This window comes from Salminus brasiliensis, chromosome 11 (genome assembly GCF_030463535.1).
Source record: "Salminus brasiliensis chromosome 11, fSalBra1.hap2, whole genome shotgun sequence".
NCBI lineage: Eukaryota > Metazoa > Chordata > Actinopteri > Characiformes > Bryconidae > Salminus > Salminus brasiliensis.
The window spans coordinates 1,083,398-1,111,219 of NC_132888.1; the positions used below are offsets into that span (position 1 = coordinate 1,083,398).

The 27,822-nt window shown below is 45.0% G+C and overlaps 1 protein-coding gene across 1 annotated transcript in view; it reads left to right on the forward strand.

The window, feature by feature from the left end:
- efna2a (ephrin-A2a) overlaps window positions 1–27,822 on the forward strand; it is a 96,967-nt gene that overhangs the window by 59,920 nt on the left and 9,225 nt on the right. Inside the window, exon 2 of the mRNA XM_072691272.1 lies at window positions 19,282–19,574. Within this exon, the coding sequence (XP_072547373.1) occupies window positions 19,282–19,574 (293 nt within the window). The remainder of the gene's footprint in view (window positions 1–19,281; window positions 19,575–27,822) is intronic.

The window sequence follows — 27,822 nt, forward strand, 5'->3', positions numbered from 1 at the left end:
AAAAACCCATCATCTTCTCAAGCCTCTAAGACAGGAATGAGGTTTAACAGCTGCACGGAGAACGGAAGGGATATGGAACGGAATGGATGCGGAAAAAGTCTCGTTGTTGAACCACAATGTGGATTACGGTGAAAGGGGTGACCGATTTTAAGCCCCCTTCAGGACACCTCCGGCAGCCGAGCTGCGTCCTTTTAAACTTCTCAACATCTGTGGCGAATCTAGGACCGCTGATTGGCATGCTAATGAGAAGCAGTACAGAAGCAGCACCTTATGGATGCAATCCACAGCCCACAGCCTCCAAACACCTAAAGTCATCTTCAAAGTCCCACACCTAACTCACCATCATCCAAGACTACCACTCATTTTTCAGAATTCTCTCCATGGGTTTGGTGTGAAACGCTCAGTTCTAGATAATCTGACCCAGTCAGAGCTGGAGTTCTACAGTGGAGGTTCTAGATAAGCTCCCCCAGTCAGAGCTGTGGTTCTACAGTGGAGGTGAAGGGAAGCCGACGTCTGAAGCTCTAATAAAAGCTCCTCACAGAAAGTTCTTCACCTAATGGTGATGAAGACGCTGCCTGATGCCTGAGACGCTGTTCTACCAGAGTTCTGAGGAGAGTTCGGCTCTAGAACATTTGATTGTTTGAATCTCAGAACTTTTGGATTTTGGCAATAAAATATCCTGGCACTTTATTGGCACCATGCTGCCAAATGCCAGGCGTGGGCTAGAGGGGTATTATAAAGCCCCCCAGCATTGAGGAGCTGTGGAGCAGTGGAGGAACTGTGTTCTCTGGAATGATGGTGGAGGAGCTCCATCCAGTACTTTTGGGATGTTGTGGATGATGAGGTGAGGTGGTGATCATCATGATCCAACATCCTGACCTCACTAACGCTCTTGTTGTTGAATGCAATCAAATCCTCACAGCAGTGCTCCTCCTCCAGAATCTAGTAGAAAGTCTTCTTCTCTGGACAGTAGAGACAGTTACTCCAACAGAAGCAGGATCAGCTCTTTTAATACAAAGCAGTGAATGAGCAGGTGTCCCAATACTTTTGTCCACACACTGCATCCTATTTAACCCGCTCTTTAGCCGGGTTAGCATGCTTGCTGACTGAGTCAGTGTGCATGTATTGGTACACTGGTTTGTATCAGTGGTGGGTTTTTTCAGGCAGGACGTCGAGACTCTGAGGAGCGTCCTGAATGCGCTTCCTCCCAAGACTACTTTTGGTCAAGATGCTGCCCAACCAGAGCGGTACCTTCCAAGACAGTGGCTGATTTAGTCTGTGACTGATTTAGTCTGTGCACAGACTTGTCTTACTCCTCATTCAGCAATTATTATTTTAGAATAATACCTGCGCTGCCCGGCTACTCAGCCCACCTCTTCAAAGACACAGCCATTCAGACTTCAAAGGAAAGCAGGATGTGATTGGCGGTGTAGGTACCTCCTCTCACCTCTGACAGATTGAGGCTAACTGATGTGATAGCAGAGAGAACACACTGAGAAAACCACACAAATACAACAGAGATGTTTTTAAAAACCTTAAAACGAGTGAGAATGAGCGAGCGAGAGTGAGTGAGCGAGAGAGAGAGAGAGGACGGAGAAAAAGCCCAACTCCAAACAGCTCGCCGTCCTCCAGAGATCCGCTGGGCTCTCGTCTCCACTCACCTGAAAAGGCGAGAGACGGCAGCTCGTGTTCCTCTGCTGGCTGAGGGCTAATGGTGGTGGACAGCTGTCCGCGGAGCCTCTGCGTGACGGGCCTGCTGATGAAGCCTTCCAAGAAGCAGCTCCAGATCTGTTGTGGAGAAGATTTCACACCAGTGTTCCAAACTGGGCACCGTGTTCTTTCATTCGGAGGCCTGGCACGTCCCGCCAACCAGCCAATGACAGACTCCTAATGACAAACTCCCAACAAGGCTGAGCCTTCGCCCACAGCGGCTCAGGACGTCCTGTTGAAGGTCCACAGTGGGTACTCAGTGGGTACTCAGTGGGTACTCAGTGGGTACTCAGAGGATACTCAGTGTCGCACTGGAGCTTAGAACATTTCCACAGTGAAGTTGAAGATCACTGCAAACCAGTCCACACTTACACTGATCAGCCATAACATTAGTACCAGCTGAAGTGAAGAACACTGATGATCTGCTTCCAGTGGATCCGGTCAAGAGGTGGATCTACATGTTAGGCAGTGAGTGAACAGTCAGTTCTTGAAGGTGATGATGAAGAATCTGAGACACTTTGACTAGAACCAAACTGTGATGTTCATCAGGCAGGTCTTGTGGGGTGTTCCTCCCAGTATGCAGTGGTCAGTACCTGCCAAAAGTGCTCCAACGTAGGACAACCGGTGAACTGGTGACAGGGTCATACACACCTATGCTCATCAATGCTTATAGAGGTCCACCTCACAACTTACAGGACTTTAGTTTTGGTGCCAGATACCAGAGGACACCTTCAGAGGTCTTGTGGAGTCTGTGTCTCATGTCTGTTGTGTGGCCTACGCAGTATTAGGCATTAGGTTTTAATGTTATGGCAGATCCGTGTGAAGAGGTTCTATTTAGCAGTTCAACCAGCATTGAGCTGTGGAGCAGTGGAAGAACTGGGTTCTCTGGACTGATGGTGGAGGAGCTCCATCCAGTGCTTTTGGGATGAGTTGTGGATGATGAGGTGAGGTGGTGATCATCATCCAACATCCTGACCTCACTAATGCTCTTGTTGCTGAATGCAATCAAATCCTCACAGCAATGCTGCTCTGGAATCTAGTAGAAAGTCTTCTTCTCTGGACAGTAGAGACAGTTACTCCAACAGAAGCAGGAGAAACTCTTTAATAGCCATGATTTCAGAAGAAATGAGCAGAATGAGCAGGTGTCCCAATACTTTTGTCATATAGTAAACTATAAATGTGGTTTGTAGTGCCCCGATCTAATATCTAGCCACTAGACAGTCACTGCATTGCGACACAGTTCAATATGGTTTATTGTTTCATGAAGTTTTCAAAGTCCCACCCTCCTCACTCCCCACCCTCTTCACTCATCAGCGCATCCCCAGAACTCCTCAGCGAGAGAGAACTGTTAACAGGATCTGCCAGTCGTTTCCCCTGCCTCCACTCCCCACACTAGTCCTCATTCTCCCCGTTCCCTAACTCACTTTTCTCCACTCTCTCCAAATGACTTCCTACAGCTACCAACGTCCAATAATCCAGCGCCTCCCCCTGCTCCCCAGCCCATTCACCAAGATCCAGATTGCCCGGCATGAACCATTCCTCTTCATCACTTCCATCAAATATGGCTTCATAATATCCAGTCATGTCCTGGCTGTGTTCCGGTCCGCCAGGCTGGGGTCCAGCGGAGAACCGTGGTAATCAAGCCAGTCCGTCAAAAGGTGTTGTCAAAACACCTCTGTGATGATGCGGATTTCAGCCCTTCTAGATTAAACACAAACATCTGGAGCTTCTACAGAGGTTCCACGTGACCCTGAAGCTTCTACAGAGGTTCCACATGTTCCTGAAGCTTGTAATAAGGTTCCATATGTTCCTGGAGCTTCTACAGAGGTTCCACGTGTTCCATAAAGCTTGTAAAGAGGTTCCACATGTTCCTGAAGTTTCTACAGAGGTTCCATGTGTTCCTGAAGCTTCTACAGAGGTTCCACATGTTCCTGAAGCTTGTAACAGACATTAGCCTGTATTTGAGCTGGTCTGCTTCAGTGGAACAGCGTCTCTCTCAGTAAAATGTTCTGCACAGAGCTGCAGCCACTGGTCTCCATTTTTTACATCCACAGCCTAGAACCTCCAGAAGGTCTGGAGTGACATCAGCCCTTTTAGGTCCCCACACCATCTAGATTACACTATATCTAGAACTTTCATAAGGACTAGAGTGAAGTTTCGTACTACCGTGCTCGTACTACCGCACTCACTCAGCTTATCTAGAACCTTCAGTAGGACTAGTGATTTTTTTTTATTCTGCTCACCTTACCACTCTCACTCACAGCCTATGTAGAACCCCCAGAAGGTCTAGAGGGATATTTAATTTGTTCGCACCACCGCTCGGACACACAGACCATCTAGATCTCCACACCATCTAGACTCTTGAGTGCTTACATTCACAGTCTATCTAGAACTTTTAAAAGGACTAGAATGAAGTTGTTTCTGCTCATACTACCACTCACATTCATAGCTTATCTAGAACCTTCAGTAAGACTAGTGATTTTCATTCTGCTCACACTCACAGCTTATCTAGAGCCTCTATAAGGACTAGACTTAGGATTACCTGATTGGACAGTTTTCTGTTCACAGATTTAACCCTTTAGTTTCCAGCAGAACTGAGTAGTGTCCTAAGACTAGTACTGAACTGCTGCGGAGTTGTACAGCCCCTGAAGGCCTGATGACTAGTTCAAATGGCTATATCCACCTACATTGAGGACCACAGACTTTCCCAGAATTCCTCTTTTCCCTTAAACGTTCTATTTACAACCCGTTGCCTTTTTTTTCTTACTGAGAAACTCTGGCACTCGTTATTCAGAAGCTCCATGCCGCTGGATTTTTCTTGACCTCTTGGTAGCCTTCAACATGGTCAACCATAAGATCCTCCTGTCCGTCCTCATCAGCCTTGAAATCCCTGGATGGCCAGAGTAGCCCGTTCATATCCGGCAAAATGGAGAGGAACCACGGAGACTCCGGCAGTGTCCCTCAAGGCTCAATGCTGGGTCCTGTTTTGTTGCCATCTAAACCCATTGTCTTAATATCCTCTCATGTCGTCTCAGCGCAGCAAACTCGAGCTCTGCCTCTCATCTTCAGATGTTCAGACTTGATCTCTGATATCATGCTGGCATCACACTTCAAATCTTAACGCTCGTCACAAAGCCAAAAGCCCTTCCACCCACCTTAAGCCCCTTGAGCCAGACGTTCTTCTGAACCCCGCTGCCCTTCAAGACACCACAAAGACCACCATCAAGGCTGCTCTGCTAGTGCGCAGATGGCGACGGTGTCTTAACAGCTGAGTTCCTTAATGCCTTCAAACGCAGATTGAGAACCCGTCTGTTCCCTAAGCGTTTAAATGAAAACTGATGGAGCTTCAGAGTGAAGGAATCTATTTTTTTTTATGTGTTTCCGTTTTTCCACTCGGACTCTCTGGCAGAGCTGTCTCTGACTCTGTGTCTGTCTCTGTCGCCGTCGCTTGATGGTATCTTCAGACTCTGGTCTTGCAGCAGCATCAGGGTCAGTTTAACAGGGCGCATCTCAAAGGCAGAGTCCCTCAGAGCTCCGTCCAGAAGAAGTCCAGCAGTTCTGTTTTATCAGGAAATGTGGAGCCGTGCATCTTCCTCGCGCACAACGTACAGAGTGTGTGTAGGTGCTCCTACGGCTTTGTCTGATCTGAGTGCTTCTATGCTCCAAAAACATGTTTTCCCACTTTTCCTTTTTATTCAGACATGAGCACCGAACTCACAATAAGACATGACCGAGTAGTACGTGACGGGGTGGTAAATTTCATTCTGGCCATAGTTCTTCACGTTCCTGGCCTAGCGCACAGACCAAAATAAAAAAAAAATAAAAAAAGAATTAATTTATATATATATATTTATTTAAATTGAAAATATTTTTATACATTATATGGTGCAGGAGGAAGTTCAGTACCATTGCTATTCAGAGCCAAACGTGGCAAATTTATTCTAAATAAATAAATAAATAAAGTGTGTGTATGTGTGTGTGTGCGTGTATATGTATATGTAAATGTGTGTGTTTATATAATGTATGTGTATGTGTGTATATCAGTGTCATGTTAGTTATTTATTTATTTATTTATTTATAAAACACATTTAAATACTGTTTTTTCCTCAAAATTCACCGTTTAACAGAGCGCTCGGCGGGTTTTCAGCCTCCCTCCAACACGGACGATGGGCTAGCTTGCCTTGGCTGAAACGCGTCGCTCAAGAGCTCTGAGCATTAGTGTGTTCCTGCTCGTCTGCCTCAGCGGAGTCGGAGCCGCTGGGTTAAATTACACCTCATTTCATTCAGCTGTAGAACCTTCTAACCCACAAACTGCAGCAGCAGAAAGACCCAAGTATGTCTTGGCTGATTTTGGGGGGAAAATGGTGGAAATTTGTTTGTCCACCAAAGTGTCGCTTTAACAGTGTTTACTCTTCCTGCTGTGTGGAAGTCTCTCCATTCCAGGAAACTAAAACACCCTGGAAACAACAGCAGAGCCGACGTCACCGGGGCCCGATTTGGCTTCCCTCGTCTCTGGTGTGGCTGTCATTCAGAAAGCTCATTCACAGTGTCATCTCTCCCTCTCTCGCTCCCTCTCTCGCTCCCTCTCTCGCTCCCTCTCTCGCTCAGTTTTTGGCAGTTTCAGCACATCCTCACTCCCCTTGACATAACAAGGTCCGGTTCCCAAGCCCCCCGCATCAGATGTGGGCAGCAGATAGCCCTGTGTGATAAGTGGCTTTTCTGCTTTCTTTTATCTGCTCTGGAAGAGCTTTGCCTGGGAGCTCTTTGCATTCAGAGCATTGTGGCGGTCCCGCGCTTCTCCACATCCTCTTTAAAAAAGCCCCCAGTGTGAGAGGGGCTGGCAGGGTGGCAAAAGGCCGGCTGGTGGCAGAGGGCCTGCTTTTGGCCTGCTTGTGGCGAGCCCACAATGAGGATGAGGTGGAAGAGCTCCAGACGTGCCCACCCGAGCCCACCCCGGCCCACCCCGGCCTGCGGGCCGTACGTGCTGCTGCAGGGTGAATTACGCTCGCGCTGCCGTTACTGCAAGATAGCGCGACTGTTTGGGAGTGTGTGTGTGTGTGTGTGTATGTGAGAGAGTCCATGTGCTCGGCTGCCCCGAGGGATCTGTAGATAAAAGAGGGGCAGAAAGAGAAGGAATGCATTTGCTGAGTAGCTGCAGTAACCCCCTGCTCACTGCGGTGAAGCTAATGGCTAAAGCTACAGATTCACACTGCTGCTGCTGCGGGGAATAAAATGGAGCAGCGTGTAGCTTTTGTTTGTGTGTGTTTTGTGTCTTTTGTGTGTGTGTGTGTGTGTGTGTGTGTGTGTGTGTGTGTGTGTGTGTGTGTGTGTGTGTGTTAAGCTGAAGCGGGAAGCCCCTTTTGAGTTGGTGAGGAAAGGCTTCAGCAGGACGGGAGGTTAGATTTAGAAGCTGCTCTAAATGTATTTATAACGGCTCATCTGCATTTCTCTGTGTGTGTGTGTGTGTGTGTGTGTGTGTGTGTGGATGAGCAGTTTTAACTTGCATTTATTAATACATTCACCCCCATTGTGTATCTTGTGTGTATGTATACGGCGTAAGACATTTTTCTGCACATTTCAACACAATTTTATTTATTTACTGAATTTAATAGATTGGATAAAATAGTCAAACATTAAAAATGGCACAAAAGACATTTTCTATAATATATGTGTATATATTTGTTATTTATGTATTTACTTTAGTGACTGTGTGTAAAAGGTGTGTCTGTATACGCAGTATATAACCAGCCTTGGCTCGGGAGGCGAGGTGAGGCGTGGTGGTGGGACTGTAGTAGGTGATGGAAGGTGATTAGATTAGGGAGCTCCACAGTGGAACGTCCGTTCTCGCTCCACCTTTACCACAGCAGCTCTGGAACATCCCAGCAGTGATCAGTTTCTGAGATGCGAGCAGGTCACCCCACCCCTCAGGACATCAGTCAGATCATGACCTTTGTCTGTGACGATGGATCCCTGCAGTAAACCCCGTCCCACCTGAAATCCACAGGATTGAACTGTCTGTCCTGCTTCTGTTGGAGTAACTGTCTCTACTGTCCAGAGAAGATTCTGGAGGAGGAGCATTGCTGTGAGGATTTGAACACCGCTCTTCCACAGCTCCACGGCTCCTCAATGCTGGGAGGTTCTTCACTGTGTGTGAAGGTCTGAGGTCTGATGTCAGAGTGGAGATCAGAGGTTTAGGAACGGAGAGAGGAGGAGAGCAGAGACCACAGCAGGAGGAGAGGAAACGTGTGTGTGTGTGTGTGTGTGTGTGTGTGTGTGTGTGTGTGTGTGTGTGTGTGTGTGTGTGTGTTTACAATTCTGCACCTCACACCACCCGAGAGAGAGCGAGGGAAACAGAAGAGAGAGGAAAATGGAGTGAGAGAGTGGGTTAGAGAGTGTGTGAGCGAGCGAGAGCTGGTGAGAGAGCGAGAGATACTGTGTATATAGAGAAGATCGAGAAAGCCATGAAGGAGAAAGGGTCGAGAGAGAGAGAGAGAGAGAGAGTTAGAGAGTGAATGAGAAAGAAAGGAGAGAGCAGGTAAGGGAGAGAGACCTGAGAAAAAGGATGAGAGAGAGAGAGTGAGAGATCAGGGTATGTTCTCTTTGATCTTTCAGTGTGTGTGTACAGTATATGTGTGTGTTCTCTCTCACTCTGGTCTGCTGTGTGTGTGTGTGTTGGCGGTGGTGGGAGGGCGGAGGGACGGGGGCGGGGGTGTAGGGGTGGTAGTGATGGAAGATCTGCTGAGTTAATCAGGGGTTCCTGATGGACCGGTTCTGGAAGCTGCAGAACCTCTTCCAGTCCATATTTCACCTTCCACCATAAACACACTGCTGACGGGCTGAACATGAAGACAAACGACTTCCCCACACACACACACACACACACCCCACACACACAGGGGCACACTGTTAGACAGTGGAGTTGGGTTATGCACATTTCTCCAGAATGTGACTCTGCAGCTGTTCTTTGGTCTGAATCAGATTTCTATGGTGAGCGGACCAATAGAAACGCTCCAAATGACCTGGAGTAGAATTGTACTCTGAGCTCTTCTACTGAAGGTTCAGAAAGCTTCTCCTCCTCCTGTAAAGCTGCTGTGCTCTGTGTAAGGGCCGGTGGCATGTGTAATAATACTGTGCCCCATATATATTTATGTTTGTGTGTGTGTGTGTGGGGACAAAAGTATTGGGACACCTGTTCATTCATTGTTTCTTCGGAAATTAAGGGTATTAAAAGGGTTCCAGAGAACACAGCTCTTCCACTGCTCCACAGCTCCTCAATGCTGGGGGGCTTTATACCCCTCTAGCCCACGCCTGGTATTAGCCAGCACGGAGCCAATAGGGTCATGTTGATTCTGTTGGCAGTACTTCTTCTCTACAGGGATTAGACACACACACACATACACAGATTAATACACATTCCCATATATGCATATAGTCATGGACCGTCTGTAGTGATGTGTGTGTGTGTGTGTGTGTGTGTGTGTGTGTGTGTGTGTGTGTGTGTGTGAGACCCTCAGCCCTCACACACCTTTCACTTTCAGATATTGTTTATACAGACGACTCAACTCAACAGGCAGAGTCTGTGTGGCATGGTTAACGGAATTAAGGTGCATGAGAGTGTGTGTGTGTGTGTGTGTGTGTGTGTGTGTGTGTGTGTGTGTGTGTGTAATGTAAACGGTCTGTACGGTGATGGATTAGAGTGAACAGAGCTGTAACAGAGTTATAATCTCTAACAGGTGGGCCAGTTCAGGGCTGTGGGAAAAGATGTTCCTCTCACAGGAAATGATTAAACACTGCTTTTACAGTGTGAAGGAGTGTATGTGTGTGTGTGTGTGTGTGTGAGAGAGAGAGAGAGAGAGAGAGAGAGAGAGAGAGAGAGTCTATATACAGTACTGTGAAATTCTCAGTCAGTCACCGACATCATTTAAAGTCAGTGGTCAGTGAGAGCGTCTACCTGTAATTAACTCTATATAACATTAGAATCAATCCCCCAAAAAACTTTATACATCTAAAAATGCTCATATGATCCACACGCTCATTCTGACAGACTGTAATACACTACAGGAAGCGTAGGGGGCGCTCTATAATGCTCTATAATGTTCATATGATCCACACGCTCCCTCTGACAGACTGTAATACACTACAGGAAGCGTAGGGGGCGCTCTATAATGCTCTATAATGTTCATATGATCCACACGCTCCCTCTGACAGACTGTAATACACTACAGGAAGCATAGGGGGCGCTCTATAATGCTCTATAATGCTCATATGATCCACACACTCATTCTGACAGACTGTAATACACTACAGGAAGCGTAGGGGGCGCTCTATAATGCTCTATAATCCTTTTTAATGCTTATAGCACTCTGAAGACTGTGTGCCGCACAGGTTGAGGGGGACATTTGTTAATATTTGGTAGTGCTTGTTCAGTTTTTAGAAATAATGTTTGTGGGCGGAGCTTGGACATGTCAGTCATTTGGTTAATTGGTTACTGAATTAGCTGTATTCTGTGAAGGAGCTGTGTCTGTGTCTGTGAATCACTGATGTGTCTGCTGGACTGGCAGCGGTGGAGCAGCTCGGAGAGAAATTCACCCAGCGTTAGTTTTATCTCACTGAAGTGCGCGCGTGTGTGTGTGTGTGTGTGTGTGTGTGTGTGTGTGTGTGTGTGTGTGTGTGTGTGTGTTAGAGAGAGAGCAGGGAGGCAGCAGGTGCTGGACAGGGCAGCTCTTCTGGGTGAGCGACTCGGACACTCTCCTGCTGAGACGAGTGCATATAAAGGCTGTACTCCCTGACAGCTCTCTCACACTCCTGCTCCGAGGTGTGAGTGCTTTTCTGTGTTCCTCTCGGAGGCCTGGTGGCACACAGACAGCAGAAGCTTATTAGAGGTTCTGTCTGAGGTGCCTCCAAGTGCCTCTCAGAAAAACGACCCTGAATTGTGTTTGTGTTGGTTCTGTTGTTTGCGTTTTTAGGGCGTCCACCGTTTACCGTCATTACAGCTTCTGACGGTACAACCACCACCAGGCGTTCTGTAGGAAACTGCAGGGAGATACTTCACACCTGCCTGAGATCTAAAGCCACCGCATCTGTTAAACATGGTGGTGGTTGTGGAGAGTTGGGGGGTTCTGAAATTTCCACACCTTCTGCCTGAGATTCTGAGCCTACCACCATATCTGTTAAACATGGTGGTGGGGGGGGCTCAGAGAGGCTCCATGGTCTAATGCACTGCCACTGTGGTCCGGGGATCTACCTTTACAGTAGAACACACACTCCTATTTTTCAAACATGGTTCTTCAAAGGCCATCCATTAAAGGGTCCTTTAGAAAACTACCTTTTGTAAACAGCTTTTGTAAAGTTTGTAAAGAACCTCCATATAATGTAAAGGCTTCAGGAGGTGGAGGTGTAGAACCTTTACATTAGAAGGTTCTTTGCACTCTGTTTTAAAAAGGACTCTACAGTTAAAGGGTCCTTTAGAGAACCATTCTTTATAATCTGTGTATAATGTAAAAGTTCTAGTGTTCGCCTTTTAATCCGTTTAGAACCTTTACATTAGAAGGTTCTTCACACTCACTCTGTGTCTCTCAAGACTCTTTCATTGAAGGGTTCTTTAGATAATCTTTTTCTTTAGTTTAAAGAACCTCCATATAGCCATGTAATAATATAAAGGTTCTATGGGGAACCCTTAAATTGGTGTAGATCCTTTGCAGTAAACATTACAGTATCTTCACCCTCACACTCCTCAGTTTCAAACATGATTCTTAAGGAACCAAAAGTGGTTCTTCTCTGATCACACCAAGGTAAAACTTTGTGAAAATTGGAACCCTCACAATGATCTAGAACATTTACATTACGCTTTAAGTTTATTTAAAAAAAAAAACTCTTTTAAAACATGGTTCTTTAATTAAACTGCTTTTTTTGGGAAGTTATTTAAGGAACCTTTTTAATATGTGTTGTAAAGGTTCTAGGGCGTATTTAACTGGTCTAGAGTCATTGCATTAGAAGGTTCCTCACACTTTAACATCTTTGTTTAATGTTTGGCTCTTAGAGAACCAGTACTGGACTTTTCTGGAATCAAAGGTGAACATTTTGGGGGAAAATGGACCAGTTTAACCGCAGAACCAGTTTATTTCTATTTGTACGTTCTAAGCCGTTTCTACTCCAGTCAGATGGAAGATCTTCTCGAGGACGGGAGAATGTGATTTTTCCAGTCAGCAGAAAGTTTTACGCTACTTTGAACAGAACAGCACAACAGAACCACTTTACAAACAGCCAAGGTTCCCCCGACGGAACCCAACCCAACCCGCTACCAGAATAACTACACAGGCGGAGACAGGCCTTCTGTCTGTCACATGAATCATCATCTGAGAGCGTGCTGTACATTTCCTCCAGCTTTGAAGAGCACAGGAGAAATCAGCTTCAAAGCCTCGGAGCTTTGCATCCCATCTTCTCTGAGAGTCGAGTGTTTCGTGAGGGCGCAGGCTGCTGAATGAGAAACGAAGGACGAGAGAGATGGAGACAGAGGAGGAGGAGAGAGAGCGAGGAGGAACAGAGGTTGAGTGAATTCGGTGTAAAAGTCAGCAGAACCTTCAGAAGAATGAACACAGTTTCAGAGCACTCCCCCGTTCAGGACCTCCTAATATGGAAACTGAGCCTGATTTAAAACAAGGTTCTGCACCAGGCTAGGGATGAGCTTTATATTTCAGAAATGGTTCTCTGAAGCACCTTCAGTTAAAGAATTCCATTCTAAACAATACATGCGAGAAACCCTCTAATGTAAAGGTTCTACACCTATTTAAAAGTTCCCTCTAAATAACTTTCCAAAAATGATTCCAAAAAAGGTTCTAAAGGTTCTTTAAGTGGTCTTTGCATTAGAAGGTCCCTCACACACTCTCACATCTTTGTTCAATATTTCGCTTTTAGGGAACCAGTGGTGGTTCTTTTCTGATATCAAGGGTTAAATATTTGTGGGGAAAATGTTATGTTCTTACGTTTAAGGAAGATCTTCTGACTTGAGTTCTCTAAAGCACCTTCAGTTCCAATGTAAAGGTTCTATACCAGTAAGTTCCCTCTAGAGCCTTTGCAGTATATCTAGAATATTTCCAAAAATGGTTCTCTAAAGGACCCTTCATAACAAGAATCCTATTCCAAACAATGAGTGTGTGGAATGTTCTAATGTAAAGGTTCTATACCAATTGAAATTCCTTCTAGAACAGCTACAGTCTATGTTCTTGTACAGTGCCATATACAGTACAGTCATACAGGCAAAAATTCCCAGCCTACAGGAAGTTCTCCTGGAGCACAAGTGAGTGAGGCCTGCTGGGTGCCGCTCTGTTCTGTATGTAGATGGTCTGCAGCTCCCTGAGGAGGGTTCTTTCAGAGGTTGGTGGTGAAGAACCTGCGCTGACGTCCAGAAGCAGTTCTTACCTGAAACTGAATTGATTTTCATTCACAAGCTGTGAAACCCACTGGTGGTCCCTGTCGATCAGTGTCGTCTTTCAGCCACGATTCTGAGAGAGTTTCCTGTAGGCTGTAGGGATTTCTGCCACTGCTGGTAGACCCGTATGACCGTAAGCTTCCACACAGCTGCAGATTCAGCTGCTTCCTTCACACGAGACCCTCACTGCACTGCGCTGCACCACCTCCTCTCAATCTATGAGTCCCATTACACACCCCGCAGGTATTCATATGTCCATATCCATGCAGCGCCATCTGCAGGATCCTGAAATTATTACCACCTTAAACACTCAAGGAGTAATATTTTGTGTATGAGGAGCTTTTATAAATAATGTATTTTAAATATATTTTACAATATACAGATTATTCCCATTTAATTGAATGCATATATACATATGTAATAAGACATATGTAATGTATATTATAAGACATGTACTCTAAATATATATAATATACTATTTAATGTTAATAAAGTATAAAGTATAAATGTTTCATCACATAAATAAAAAAAGATTTTCCAAAATATTTCTGTTCTGCAGTAGATGAAAAGCAGCAGTAATTTGTATATTGGAAACAAAATTAACACAATACAATATTGATAAATATATTACATAGTATTTTAATATATCTTAATTGCCCAAATATTCTCCAATATGTAAAAAGACACATGGGGAAATTATATATATATATATATGTATATATATATAATATGATCTAGTGTTGTCCATTAGTTTGTACTTCTGACTTTTCTCTTTCAGAAAAAGGGCAAAAACATCAGAAATGTAAAAACAGGATTCTGTAAAACAATACTGTACACACACAAACACACACACACACACACAATTCCCCTGTTATTACAATGGCTGGTTTTCGTTTTAACACCACAACAATCCAATTAATGAGCTGCGTGCAGTTGGCTTAGCGCCCAGCCGGATGAGGACGCGTGCCACTCTGGATCACAGCGTGATTCCGACCCAACAACCACACTTATTAAACACACTTCCACTGGGGTTAGTACCAGCCAGAACAATCAGCAGAATGCTTACAACACAGCGGTCCACCACAGTGACCAATCACTCCCATCAAAGTGTGTCCTACAGTATGTCCTACTTTCACTATAGTACAGTTTCAGCTCTTTAATTGAGTTAGATTGGGATACAGTACCATGCTTTCACTATAGTACAGTTTCAGCTCTTTAATTGAGTTAGATTGAGATACGGTACCATACTTTCACTATAGTACAGTTTCAGCTCTTTAATTGAGTTAGATTGAGATACAGTACCATGCTTTCACTATAGTACAGTTTCAGCTCTTTAATTGAGTTAGATTGAGATACGGTACCATACTTTCACTATAGTACAGTTTCAGCTCTTTAATTGAGTTAAATTGGGATACAGTACCATACTTTCACTATAGTACAGTTTCAGCTCTTTAATTGAGTTAGATTGGGATACAGTACCATACTTTCACTATAGTACAGTTTCAGCTCTTTAATTGAGTTAGATTGAGATACAGTACCATACTTTCACTATAGTACAGTTTCAGCTCTTTAATTGAGTTAGATTGGGATACAGTACCATACTTTCACTATAGTACAGTTTCAGCTCTTTAATTGAGTTAGATTGGGATACAGTACCATACTTTCACTATAGTACAGTTTCAGCTCTTTAATTGAGTTAGATTGGGGTACAGTACCATACTTTCACTATAGTACAGTTTCAGCTCTTTAATTGAGTTAGATTGGGGTACAGTACCATACTTTCACTATAGTACAGTTTCAGCTCTTTAATTGAGTTAGATTGGGGTACAGTACCATACTTTCACTATAGTACAGTTTCAGCTCTTTAATTGAGTTAGATTGGGGTACAGTACCATACTTTCACTATAGTACAGTTTCAGCTCTTTAATTGAGTTAGATTGGGATACAGTACCATACTTTCACTATAGTACAGTTTCAGCTCTTTAATTGAGTTAGATTGGGATACAGTACCATACTTTCACTAAAGTACATTAAGAACATCAGCTAAATAACACAACATGCATATTCTGTCTGTAGTTCAGAAAACACTCCGAGAGCGTTCACCTCTACAATGGCTCGTCCTCTCTTCTGCAGCACCCAGAGGGCTGAAGGGTACTCTTGAGACAGGATTGTGAAAAATTGCTCAGACCTGTCTGGGCCTCCCCTGCCGCATGAAAACACAAAGATGTTGTGTATCGGGCTGACATGGTGTTTCACAGACATTTGCAGTCAAAGCCTGGCCCACTGCTCCGTCCCCCACGGCTCCAAATCATCTCTTATTGTCCCAGTTCCAACAGAAGACAAAAATAACCTGCCTCAGTGACTACAGACCTGTTACACCCACACCAGCTCCAGCGAACACCTCGGAACATCTGATCCTGTCCTACCTGTCACATCTGTAGGTAGGTAGGTGTCTGAGGCATGTAAGCATGGGTTCTAGACAGAACGGAGTTTGTGGATTTCAGCTCAGTGATCAAACGTTCCGTCTCTGAATGAAGGTGAAGCATTCTGCAGTTCTGTGGATGAAACCAGATTCATGGTAAACTGGAAAGAACACGAACACCAAGACCTAACAGGAGTGTGTATAGAGCTTTACAGGCGCATATAGGGTTCGTCAGTTTCTTCCCATGTGTGTATTTTGTTCTGCTGTGTGTGTGTGTGTGTGTGTGTATAGTGCTGTCAGGTGTGTATACAGTTTGTCAGGTGTGTGTAGAGCTTCACAGGTATGCATGGTGCTTTACAGGTGTGTATAAGGTGTGTGTGTATTAATAGCTTCAGATGTCTGTATCTTCATGTGTGTTTACAGTTCCTCACAGGTGTGTATAGCGCTTCACGATGTGTATATGTATTTTGTCAGGTGTGTATGGTGCTTCACAGGTGTGTATACAGTTTGTCAGGTGTGTATGGTGTTTCACAGGTGTGTATACAGTTTGTCAGGTGTGTATGGTGTTTCACAGGTGTGTATACAGTTTGTCAGGTGTGTATATATATTTTATCAGGTGTGTATAGTGCTTCATGATGTGTATACATAGGTTGTCAGGTGTGTATGGTGCTTCACAGGTGTGTATACAGTTTGTCAGGTGTGTATGGTGCTTCACAGGTGTGTAAATATATTTTGTCAGGTGTGTATGGTGTTTTACAGGTGTGTATAGTGTTACATGTGTGTAGAGCTTCACAGGTGTGTACACTGCATAAAAGGTGTGTGTATAGTGTTACATATGTGTGTGTAGAGCTTCACAGGTGTGTACATAGTTACTTAGGTGTGTATAGTGCTTCACAGGTATGCATGGTGCTTTACAGGTGTGTATAAGGTGTGTGTATTAATAGCTTCAGATGTCTGTATCTTCATGTGTGTTTACAGTTCCTCACAGGTGTGTATAGCGCTTCACAGGTGTTTATACTGTTTCACATGTGTGTGTATGGAGCTTCACAGGTGTGTGTGTGGGAGATTACTAGGTGTATACATGGCTTCACATGCACCTCTAGATCTTCACAAGGGCTCAACAGGTGTGTATTTAGGGATTAACAAGCATGAACAGGGCATAGGCATTGGGCTCTGCAGGGGTACATGCATGTGAACCTGGTTTCACAGGTGAGTGTAGAGCTCCAGAGGCCTGTTAGGGGCTTAACAGGCGTCTGTATTTCTGCAGGTGTGTGTGTGTGTGTGTGTGTGTATAGAGCCTCTGCAGGTGTACAGGGTGCTCTCAGCTTCCACTACAGCATTGACCTCCAGATTAAAGCTCTGCAGTTTTGCAGATGGAGTTGAAAGAGCACTAATGTGGAACGGCTCATCACCTGCTGTGCTGAAATCTACCTCACCCACAGCCTCTAAACGAGCTGGAAACGAGGATTGACTCCGCAAACACTCTCCAACATCATCAGCAGCAGGAATCAATGACCGCCATTACTGTGCTCGAGTTCCTCAAAGTCATTCGCACACTTAGCCAACAAACACCCTCTCCTGCCCGACAGAGCCGCCCAACAGAGCTACTGAACAGAGATTCAAAAGTATTTGTACTCGGACTTGTCTGGCACTTCAAAGTATTTGTACTTAGACTTTTCTTTGTCTCTAAAGTATTTGTACTCTGGCTTGTCTGGCACTTCAAAGTATTTGTACTTAGACTTTTCTTTGTCTCTAAAGTATTTGTACTCTGGCTTGTCTGGCACTTCAAAGTATTTGTACTTGGACATGTCTTGGTCTTAATAGCATTTGTACTTGTTTTGGACTCAGACCGTGTTGAACTGTTGGACTTGGATTTGTACTCAAAATGATTTCTGATCCAATACTAATTATACTCATAATTATATTGGTATCAATAGTATTTGTACTCAAACTTGTCTTGGACTTAAAAATATTTGCACTTTGACTTGTTTTTGGGCAAAGTATTTGAATTTAAATTAATCTCTAATTTAATAGAAATTCTACTTGTAATGATCTTGGAATCAAAAGTATTTGTACTTACACTTGTCTTGGTCATCATTCTGGCCCTAGACAGGCTATAATCTCTAAATGTACACCAGCAATGCAGAGCTACAGTGAAGGGGTTTCTAATAAAGTGTCCAGGGAGTGTCTATAATGAGGCATGCACTGCGTGTGGGGGATTTTAGTATCTAGTATCAGCTTTGATATTCATCTGTTAAATAATAGGAATGATTCTGGAGAGCAGACGCTGACTGATGTTCTCCAGGCTGCTGTGAAGAGGCACTGATTCATAGGTTTAATATTCCACTCTTTTATCCACCACTCTGAGCCCTGACTGATCCAGAGCGTCACCTGTGACCTGTTTTCTTTTCCTCCAGCTTTATTTATTTCATCTTCTCACTCTGCAGTTGTAAACGTTCACAAACATCCAGTCAGAAGCTTCGGATTGTCTTGACCCCTCCTGCGACTGTGATCTCCAGCAGCTCTGCTCGAGTGTCCGTCGGTTGTTGTACCTCCGCTCTCTGCTCTGCATAATGATGACCCAGATAGAGAACAGGGAGCGCTCCCCATTCTCTTCAGATGGTTCTGTTGTGGTGCCAGTCATCTGCCGCTCCTTTGTGTGGGTGAAAGCAGCCAGCGTGCAGATGAGCGCAGATGTGTGATGTTTTATAGGAGATAGAATGAAAGCGCTCGGTGCGAGGAGCCCATTATATATCTGTCTGATCAGCGTCAGCGTTAAACTGTCAAGCCTGACATCCTTTCTCCATCAGATATCACCTCCTTTACTTACTCCCTCTCTCTCTCTCGCTCTCTCTCTCTCTCTCTCTATATATATATATATATATATATATATATACGCTGCACTGTTCTGTACAGAGATTTTAGTCTCCTCACCCCATCACTCTACCCCCCGTCTCTCAGCAGTGAGAGGGTTCTACTGTAGAAGCTCCAGATCTCCTCAGAACAGATAAAGCAGCTGAACATAAATCCAGTAAAAAGGAGAAACAAGAGCTTCTCATTCTGAAGAAAGAAAGTAGTGAGATCTTGTCGGTGAGCTAGTCTGAAGAACAGAGCTCGGTTCCTCCAGGGTTTCTCCTGGACGCCCCCCAGTCCAGCCAGCACAGCGTGGAGGATGTGTTCACCTCCATCAGCAGCAGCAGCAGCAGCAGCAGCAGCTCACCTGATTTACCATCATTAAGCCCTGATTTACCACCAAACCAGGTGTTGATCTGAGGAGAACTCTAAATAACACTAGACTCCATGAGGAGAACTTTGCAGTATGTATATACACTATATATAGTGACTATAAGTGTATAAATGCTCTACAGGAAACAAATTTAAATATGACATTTTCTGCCTCAATTTCATATAAACTGAATTTACTCACAATTACTCTGGTTATAGAGCCTTTATAGAGCCCTATATTTCTGGGACGTGTGTGTGTGTGTGTGTGTGTGTGTGTGTGTGTGTGTGTGTATATATATATATATACACAGTTAATACTGGAACTAAAGGAAAATCTAAAATACAGGGCCTTCAACACTAAACTCTGATGTTCTGTGGTATGGCCCTTTTAACTGATCTACACCTGCACCACTGCCCTCCACTGATCTCCACCCGAACCCCTGCACCCCACTGATCTCTCTCTCTCTCTCTCTCTCTCTCTCTCTCTCTCTCTCAGGTTTTGGCATGGGGAATACACAGTGGCCGTCAACATCAACGACTACCTGGACGTGTACTGCCCGTACTACGAGAGTCCGCAGCCCCACAGCCGCATGGAGCGCTACATCCTCTTCATGGTCAACCACGACGGCTACCTGACCTGCGAGCACAGGATGAGGGGCTTCAAGCGCTGGGAGTGTAACCGGCCGCAGAGTCCGGACGGGCCTCTCCGATTCTCTGAGAAGTTCCAGCTCTTCACTCCGTTCTCACTGGGCTTCGAGTTCCGCCCCGGACACGAGTACTACTATATCTGTGAGTATGGAGACTCATTCACACGGTTCTCCACACATCCCCCAAACACCGTCCATCAGACAGACCATGTCCTTTAGTTTATTATTAGCACTGATCCAGTTTAGGCTTATGTACACCCGTTAGCACGCTGCTAACTGCAGGCCTAAACCCTCACACACTCTCAGTAATCTCTAATGGACTCGATTATCTGGTTTCTGACACTGTAGTACTTACTGTTATCTAGAACACGGACTGAAGTGTACACCTGTCATTTGGGCAGGGGGGTAGGGGGTGTTCTATCGTATCCTTTATCCTGTACCCTGACTTACTTCCCAAGATGTTCAGCTGTTCTGATTGGCTGCCCTGTATCGTGCATTATTTAAAAGAGAGAGAGAGAGAGAGAGAGAGAGAGAGAGAGAGAGAGGGAAGGACAGAGACAGAGAGACATCTGTGGTAGTGAACACACACTCACACACACTAGTGCACTAGGGCCAGTGAGTACACCCACACACCCCCAGAGTGGTGGGCAGCCAACTCCAGCGCCCAAAGAGCAGAGAGGGTAAAGGGCCTTGCTCAAGGGGCTAACAAGGGCAGCTTGCCGAGCCCGGGAATCGAACCCACAACTCTGTTATCGATAACCCAGCGCTGTAACCGCAGAGAGAGAGAGAGAGAGAGAGAGAGAGAGAGAGAGAGAGAATGAGAGAGAGAGAGAGAGAGAGAGAGAGAGAGAGAGAGAGAGAGAGAGAGAGAGAAAGAAAGAGAATGAGAGAGAGAGAATGAGAGAGAGAGAATGAGAGAGAGAGAATGAGAGAGAGAGAGAGAATGAGAGAGAGAATGAGAGAGAGAATGAGAGAGAGAATGAGATTGAATTACAGATTGTATTCCCTTTAATAACAGGAGGAATAGAAACAGGGGTGGGGGGTGGGGGCACTGTAGTGATGAAATCAATAACCCAGTTTCATACACACAGAGATCAATAATGCAGACAGCATCACTCTGACTGGGTAAGATGTCGTCGGGGCTGTGGAGGAGATGTGGACTGAAGGGCCGAAAGAGCGGTCAGATCACTGCCGGGCTAAAAATGAAAAACCTTTGCTGGATTTCTTACCATCCCGTCCCATCCTCACCTCCCTGACCATTCACCTCCCTGACCATTCACCTCCCAGTTCCTTTAAAACACTGAGGTCTGATGCCTGATGCCTCCCGCTGGTAGAACGGAGCTTTTCCACCAAAGTTTAGATTCTAACAGGCGGGGGGCTCTAGAACCACATATTTTAGGCAAGTTCTGATGTTCTGCTGTAAAGTAGTTCCACACTGCAAACCCTAAACTGCTGTTATCTTCGGAGAACGTTCCTCGCCGCTGCAGGCTGGAATAATGTCTGTTAATGTTAATGGAGTCTAGAGGATGCCAGGGGGCGCTCTGCTTGACCACAGCGGTAAAAACAAAGGATCAGAACCAGATCAGGCTTAAAATAGCCGATACCTGATCCACTGAAATACGGGACAGATGACAATTCATGGTTCTACTGTCCAGGGAAGGCTTTCTACTAGACTTGGTATTGCTGTAAGGATTTGATTGCATTCAGTGACGAGCATATTAGCGAGGTCAGGATGTTGGATGTTGAATCACCACTCAACTCACCCCAAAAGTACTGGATGGAGCTCCTCCACCACCATCATTCCAGAGAACACAGTTCCTCCACTGCTCCACAGCTCCTCAATGCTGGGGGGCTTTATACCCCTCTAGCCCACGCCTGACATTAGGCAGCATGGAGCCGATAGGTTCAGGGACTAGATAGGGACAGGGACTAGACCAGCTGTGTGTATTTGCACATCTGTGTCAGCAATGGATGCAACTTCAACTAGCTGAATGCATTCATTAGAAGGGGTGTCCAGAAATATTTGGACATATAACATATGCATTAGGCTGTTTTTTTTTAAGTGTAGAGTGAGAGATGCATTTATCACAGGGGTTGATGGAACTGCTCTGTTCTCTCACTGCTGCTGAAGACTGGGAATGGAATAAGGTCCATACTTGGGGCAAAGGATGGGAGTTCTGCTTCTCTGTAGCGCTGATCCAGGTGGATTTTCCATCATCGTTTATTTTCTAGCAAAAGAAAGACTCTTCAGTATCTTCAGCTCCATCAGCTCTAATTCAGAACAACTGCTTCAGAAAGTCAGGGATGAAAGCTCGGCCTGCTTGAGAGCGCAGCAGATTCTTCCTCAGTGATGGAGCCACCAGCTGGGCTCCTCCATATTCACGGTGTTGGAAGCAGCTCAGGTTTGTTTGATGTTAAACGTTCTGTAGGCTGGTGAGGACGCAGAACGTCCTGCAGCTATTTCAGAACACGGCCCTGCAGAGACTTTATAATCAGACCGGATTTCCATTTTCTTCAGCGTTAGAGGAAAGTTGAAAACTCAGGTGTTTTACTGAACTTACTGAACTGTACAGTGTGAGTCCTCACTCTCACAACTACACCAACAACTCCCACAACTTCACTCTCCATCTACAGTTCACTCCCAACAGTACTTTTAAAAATGTAACCAAGATTTTACTAAAGTTATTTCCACTGAATTACCGAACAGGTACAGAGTGAATACGCTGAATACTGGGAGCTGAAAAACCCATAGCAGATACTGAATACAATTACAGTAGATATTCATTCATTCAGAGTGGAGGATTAGTTCATAGTAGATACTGAATAATTCACCGTGGATACAGAGTAGTTCACAGTGGATGTTGAATACATTTTAGTAGTTAATGGATTTATAGTAGATATGGAATAATTCATAGTGGATGCTATATAATTCATAGTGGATGCTGAATAATTCATAGTGGATGCTATATAATTCATAGTGGATGCAGAATAATGTATAATGGCTGCTGTCTGTTTCACATTAGATACTGAATAATTCATAGTGGATACTGAATAATTCATAGTGGATGCTGAATAATTCATAGTGGATGCTATATAATTCATAGTGGATGCTGAATAATTCGTAGTGGATTCTATATAATTTATAGAGGATGCTATATAATTCACAGTGGATGCAGAATAATTTATAGTGGCTGCTGTCTATTTCACATTAGATACTGAATAATTCATAGTGGATGCTGAATAATTCATAGTGGATGCTGAATAATTCATAGTGGATTCTATATAATTTATAGAGGATGCTATATAATTCACAGTGGATGCAGAATAATTTATAGTGGCTGCTGACTATTTCACATTAGATACTCAATAATTCATAGTGGATTCTATATCATTTATAGAGGATGCTATATAATTCACAGTGGATGCAGAATAATGTATAGAGGCTGCTGACTATTTCACATTAGATACTCAATAATTCATAGTGGATACTATGATTTAGATTTCATATTAGATAATTAATGGATGGTTTATAGTAATGGATACTGAATAATACTAATGTATAATAATGTGAATAATAATAATGGGGCTTAGGGGGTTAGAAATGTGTACATTTAACTGTACTGATAAGAGTGTGTATGATAATAATATTTATATTAATAATAATGCTCGGGTATGTTTGAGAATAGCAGCAGCAGCAGTGTGTGTGTGTGTGAGAGAGAGCTCAGTAGTGGTGTTAGATGTGAGTCTGGAGGGAGTGCAGTGTATCGCTGTGTGATCAGTCTGAAGAATCTGTGTTAAGCTCTACATACTGAAACCTGTCAGGCTGTATAAACACTGAATAAACCTACAGTCTGTGTTTTTCCTCCGTCTCAGCCCCGGAGGCCCCCCGCTGCACCCACCTGTCTGAGACGCCCCAGTCAGGTGTGAGAGCTCAGAAACACTCAGCTGAACAAAAGTTTCAAAGTCAGCGTGAATCAGATCGTAGAGCGATCTCCTGCAGCACTGCGGAGCGGAGCGGGGACGGGGGCGGGAGCGGGGGTCTCTGAGCGAGCTGAGCGTTTCCTCTCTGTGACAGGTGGGGGCCGGCGTGTTAGGAGTGCAGTAGCTCAGATTTGAGTTTAGTATTTGATCAGAAATCAGACCCTTATGGTTGTGTCGTTTCCTTCTGATGAGTTGTGTCATGATGAACCATCCCAGCACGCTCGACTCATTCCATCTGCTGGGGGCTGAAGCATTAATACAGTACTGGACTTCACCATGATCTTGCCATCTCCTTCCAGAACTCACTGGTCACTCCATCTGCAGAAGCACAAAGCCTCAAAGGTGTAGTCGCTGATGACCAGTTATCGGTCCTGCGGATTTCTCCTGTACAACATCCGGAGAATTCCAGCCTTCCTCTCTAGAGAGTCGCCCAGGTGCTCGTTCAGTCTCTCCTCACTTCAAGACTTGACCACTGCAGCTCCCTTCTGGCTGGTCTTCCTCTGCTCACCATCAGACCCCTGCAGCTGATCCAGAACACAGCGGCACGGGTCGGGTCGTCTTCAATGTTCCTAAATTCAGCCATGTTCAGCTCCTCCTCTGCTGCGTTCTCTCTTCACTGGCTTCCTGTAGCTGCTGCCCTCATCAGATTCAGACCCTGACTCTGGTCTACAAAGCCAAGACTGGACCAGCCAGCCCCTCCGTACTTGATGACGATGGTCAAAAGCCTGATCTGCACCGAGAGCCCTTCCAGCTTCAAGTACGGCTCGGCTCGACCCGCCATCCTTTAAGATCCACAGAAGACGAGCGTCCAGACTTTTTACTGCCCTGCACCGAAGTGGTGGAACGAGCTTCCCCTGGGTGTCCGAACAGCAGAGTCCAACACTCACTGTCCTCAAACCCAGACTGAAGACCCTCCTCTTCTGAGAGGACTCAGTGTGCAGAGTGTAGAGTGTGTGGAGTATTAGGGTCTCCAGACTGACTTCTGTATTTAGTAGAGTCTAAGATTAGAGGATCTTCTGGATTTTTGAGTTACAGTGAAGCTCTGGATTCTCTCCATAAAGTGAACCTGCAGTTGTTCTTTATACCGTATCAGAATTTTGTGATGAACGGACCAATAGAAATGCTCCAACATTGACTCTGAATAACATCTTTTCTCCTGACCTCCACTGAACGTTCAGCAGGCTGTTGAAATAAAAGAGGTCCTTTTTGGTTTCAGATCGACTTTAAGGGAAGACTTCACTCCAAATCTTCACTGAACGACGGCAAACTTCTGTCTGTTCTCCGTCTGGTGGGTTTGTCAGCGGGGCAGTGGTGGCTCAGCGGTTAGAGCGCCGGGATATCGATAACAGGGTTGTGGGTTCGATTCCCGGGCTCGGCAAGCTACCACTGTTGGGCCCTTGAGCAAGGCCCTTTACCCTCTCTGCTCCCCGGGCACTGGAGTTGGCTGCCCACCGCTCTGGGTGTGTGTGTGTACTCACTGCCCCTAACACGTGTGTGTGTGTGAGTGTGTTCACTACCAGATGGGTTAAATGCGGAGGACACATTTCGCTGTACAGTGTACACTGTACAGTGACGAATACGTGCACCTTTATCCTTTATCCTTTGTTGTCAAGAACCACCTCCTTTCACATGAGGAGGACGTTTGAGTGACAGGTGAACGGTCAATCAGCTGTGTTGGAGCAGGTGATTGTCAAAACAGTCCTACAACAAAGACATTGCCATGGAAACAAAGAGCTGAGCAGAGAAATGCTAACGGCAAAGAATTTCAGTACCTTTTGAAGACGATGTTAGAAGTTCCCACCTTCTTTACCTTCACTTCCTTTCTAATCCAGAGTCTGTTTCTCTCTGAAAGGCTGGCTGGTGAGTAGCAAGCCTTTATCCTGGTAGACCAGCGATACAAAAGTGCGTACATTAACATGGTGTCCACCTCAATAGTTACCATTATGCTAATTAGGTCTTGCTAACTATTTCCCATTAGTCTACAATTCACTCAGTGCTGGTGCTGTTGATGCAAAAGACAGTAGCCTCGATAGCATTACTCCCTGACACAATATTTCTATTATTATTTAGAACTATATAAATACACTATGGACATAAGTATTGGGACACCTGCTAATTCAGGGTTTCTTCTGAAATCAAGGGTATTAAGAGTTAGAGTAACTACTAGAGTTTCTACTGTCCAGAGAAGAAGACTTTCTACTAGATTTTGGAGGAACATTGCTGTGAGGATTTGATTGCGTTCAGCAACAGTGTTAGTGAGGTCAGGATGTTGGATGATGAGAGATCACCACCCCACCTCATCCCCAACTCATCCCATCCAAAAGTACTGGATGGAGCTCCACCACCACCATCATTCCAGAGAACACAGTTCTTCCACTGCTCCACAGCTCCTCAATGCTGGGGGGCTTCATACCCCTCTAGCCCACGCCTGGCATTAGGCAGCATGGGGCTAAAGTTTATCTGCTTTAGAGAGTCCTATACTTTTGGAAGTACTTCTCTGAGTGCATTCATTAGAAGGGGTGTCCACAAACATTTGGACGTGTGTGTGTTTATATATACACCAATGAGCAAAAACGGTCACCTCTCATAGGTAACAGAGCTGCAGGTGAAGGTCTGGGTTCTCTGTTTGTAACTAAACAGTCAGTTCTCATAGTCACCATGGAGACCAGAGACCCTTTAATGAGGGTCAGATTATTATGTCCCAAAGACGAAGAGGTCGGAATGTCTCCCAAATGGCTTGTGGGGAGCTCTCAGTCAGCAGAGGTGAGTCTGAAGGGACTGAGGGACTGAACACCCACCAGCAACCTGAGACTCATTGAGAGGTGCAAAGGTGATGACCGCTGTCCCTTCTGGGCGGAGCCAACAGAAGTTGCAGCACAGAAATGTTTAATGATGGTTACAGGAGGAGGATCTTATCCCGACACACAGTGTATCGCATGCTGACCCCTGGCCATCGTTGTCTACAGTAGACAAGTGAGCATCAGAACTGGATTTGGGAGTGATGGGAGAAGGTGGTCTGGTCTGATGGGTCCTGTTTTCTTCGCCATCATGTGGACATCCAGGTGCGTCTGCTCTGTTTACCTGTGGGAGGCGCTGGAGAAACAAGACCAATTCGTGGTGGCTCCGCCTCCCAACTTACAGGACTTGCTAGAACGTCTTGCTGGAGATACCACAGATACCATCTCCAGAGGTCTGTAGAGGGAGCTGCTTTGTTGGTGCCAAACCAGCTCCCCATCAGCCCTGCGTTCACTGTTGGTGGTTCTGGCCGGAGAGTTCCTTCAGATGAAGGCCCGGACCCTGCTGTGGTTTTAAGGCCTGTTGGAAAATCGCTGTGCAGCTTCAGTAAAGCAGCGCAAGAAGTGAAGTAAGGTCGATCTGATGCAAGACGCATGTCATAACTGCTGGGTTTAGAGACCCCGGGAGAGCCCGAGCTGGTTCTCCGCGTTTGTATTCATCTCCAGCATGAAGGCCATCCACCACCATGTCCTCGCTAACCTCACAGACCTTCTCCGCCGGTTGATTCCTCCTCTCCATCTCTGCTTCATTACGGTTCTCTTCTGAAAACACGGTTCCGCTCAGCGACGCGCTTCATGCTTGTTCTAAACAAGAGAACATAAAGCAGAAATAATGAGCTTTTCCTCAGAGTTCCCCAGCTGCTCCTACAAGATAGCATGAAAGAGCTGTAAGATATCCGAGAAGAACCCGGCGTGCCACAGCAGCTCAATAATTTATATGCTAATTATGATGCAGGCGTGCCGGGGCCCGGAGCCACCTGTGATTTCTGACTACAGTACTGAACCCTGGGGCTTCCAGCACTTCTGAAACTGAGCTGTAGTGTCCACTCCCCCCCCCCCCCCCCCCCCAATCTGCAGAGATTGGAATTAATCAACTAATTATTGGACAAATCAGCACTACAGCTCTAAACCGACTCCTGGGTGGGGAGCGCTGTCAGCGCTGCACTGATGCTACAGGATTCTGCACCAATCCTGGGTTATTTAATTAGCATACAGTAAATAAAAAAAAAAAGTTCAACTGAAAAGTAGCTCCAAATGTATTTGCAGAAAATTCTAAACCGGTTCAGATATTTGAATAAGGTTTAAATGCATTTGACATTTGAAATGTAAATTTCATAAAAACATTCTACACATTTCCTAATGTCTAAATATATTTAATAAAACACTCTAAATACATTTAAAATATTCTAAATGTATTTTAAAAATAGAAGTCCTTTCTAAATCTACATTCTAAATCTATTCGAAATACATAAATATCTAAATATTCTAAAAATATCTAAATTCTTAGCATGTTCAAAATGTCTAAATACATTCTAAATACAATCTAATTATATTATAATTATCTAAGTATGTTGTAAATACAATCTTATGATATTGTAAATATCTGAATGCATT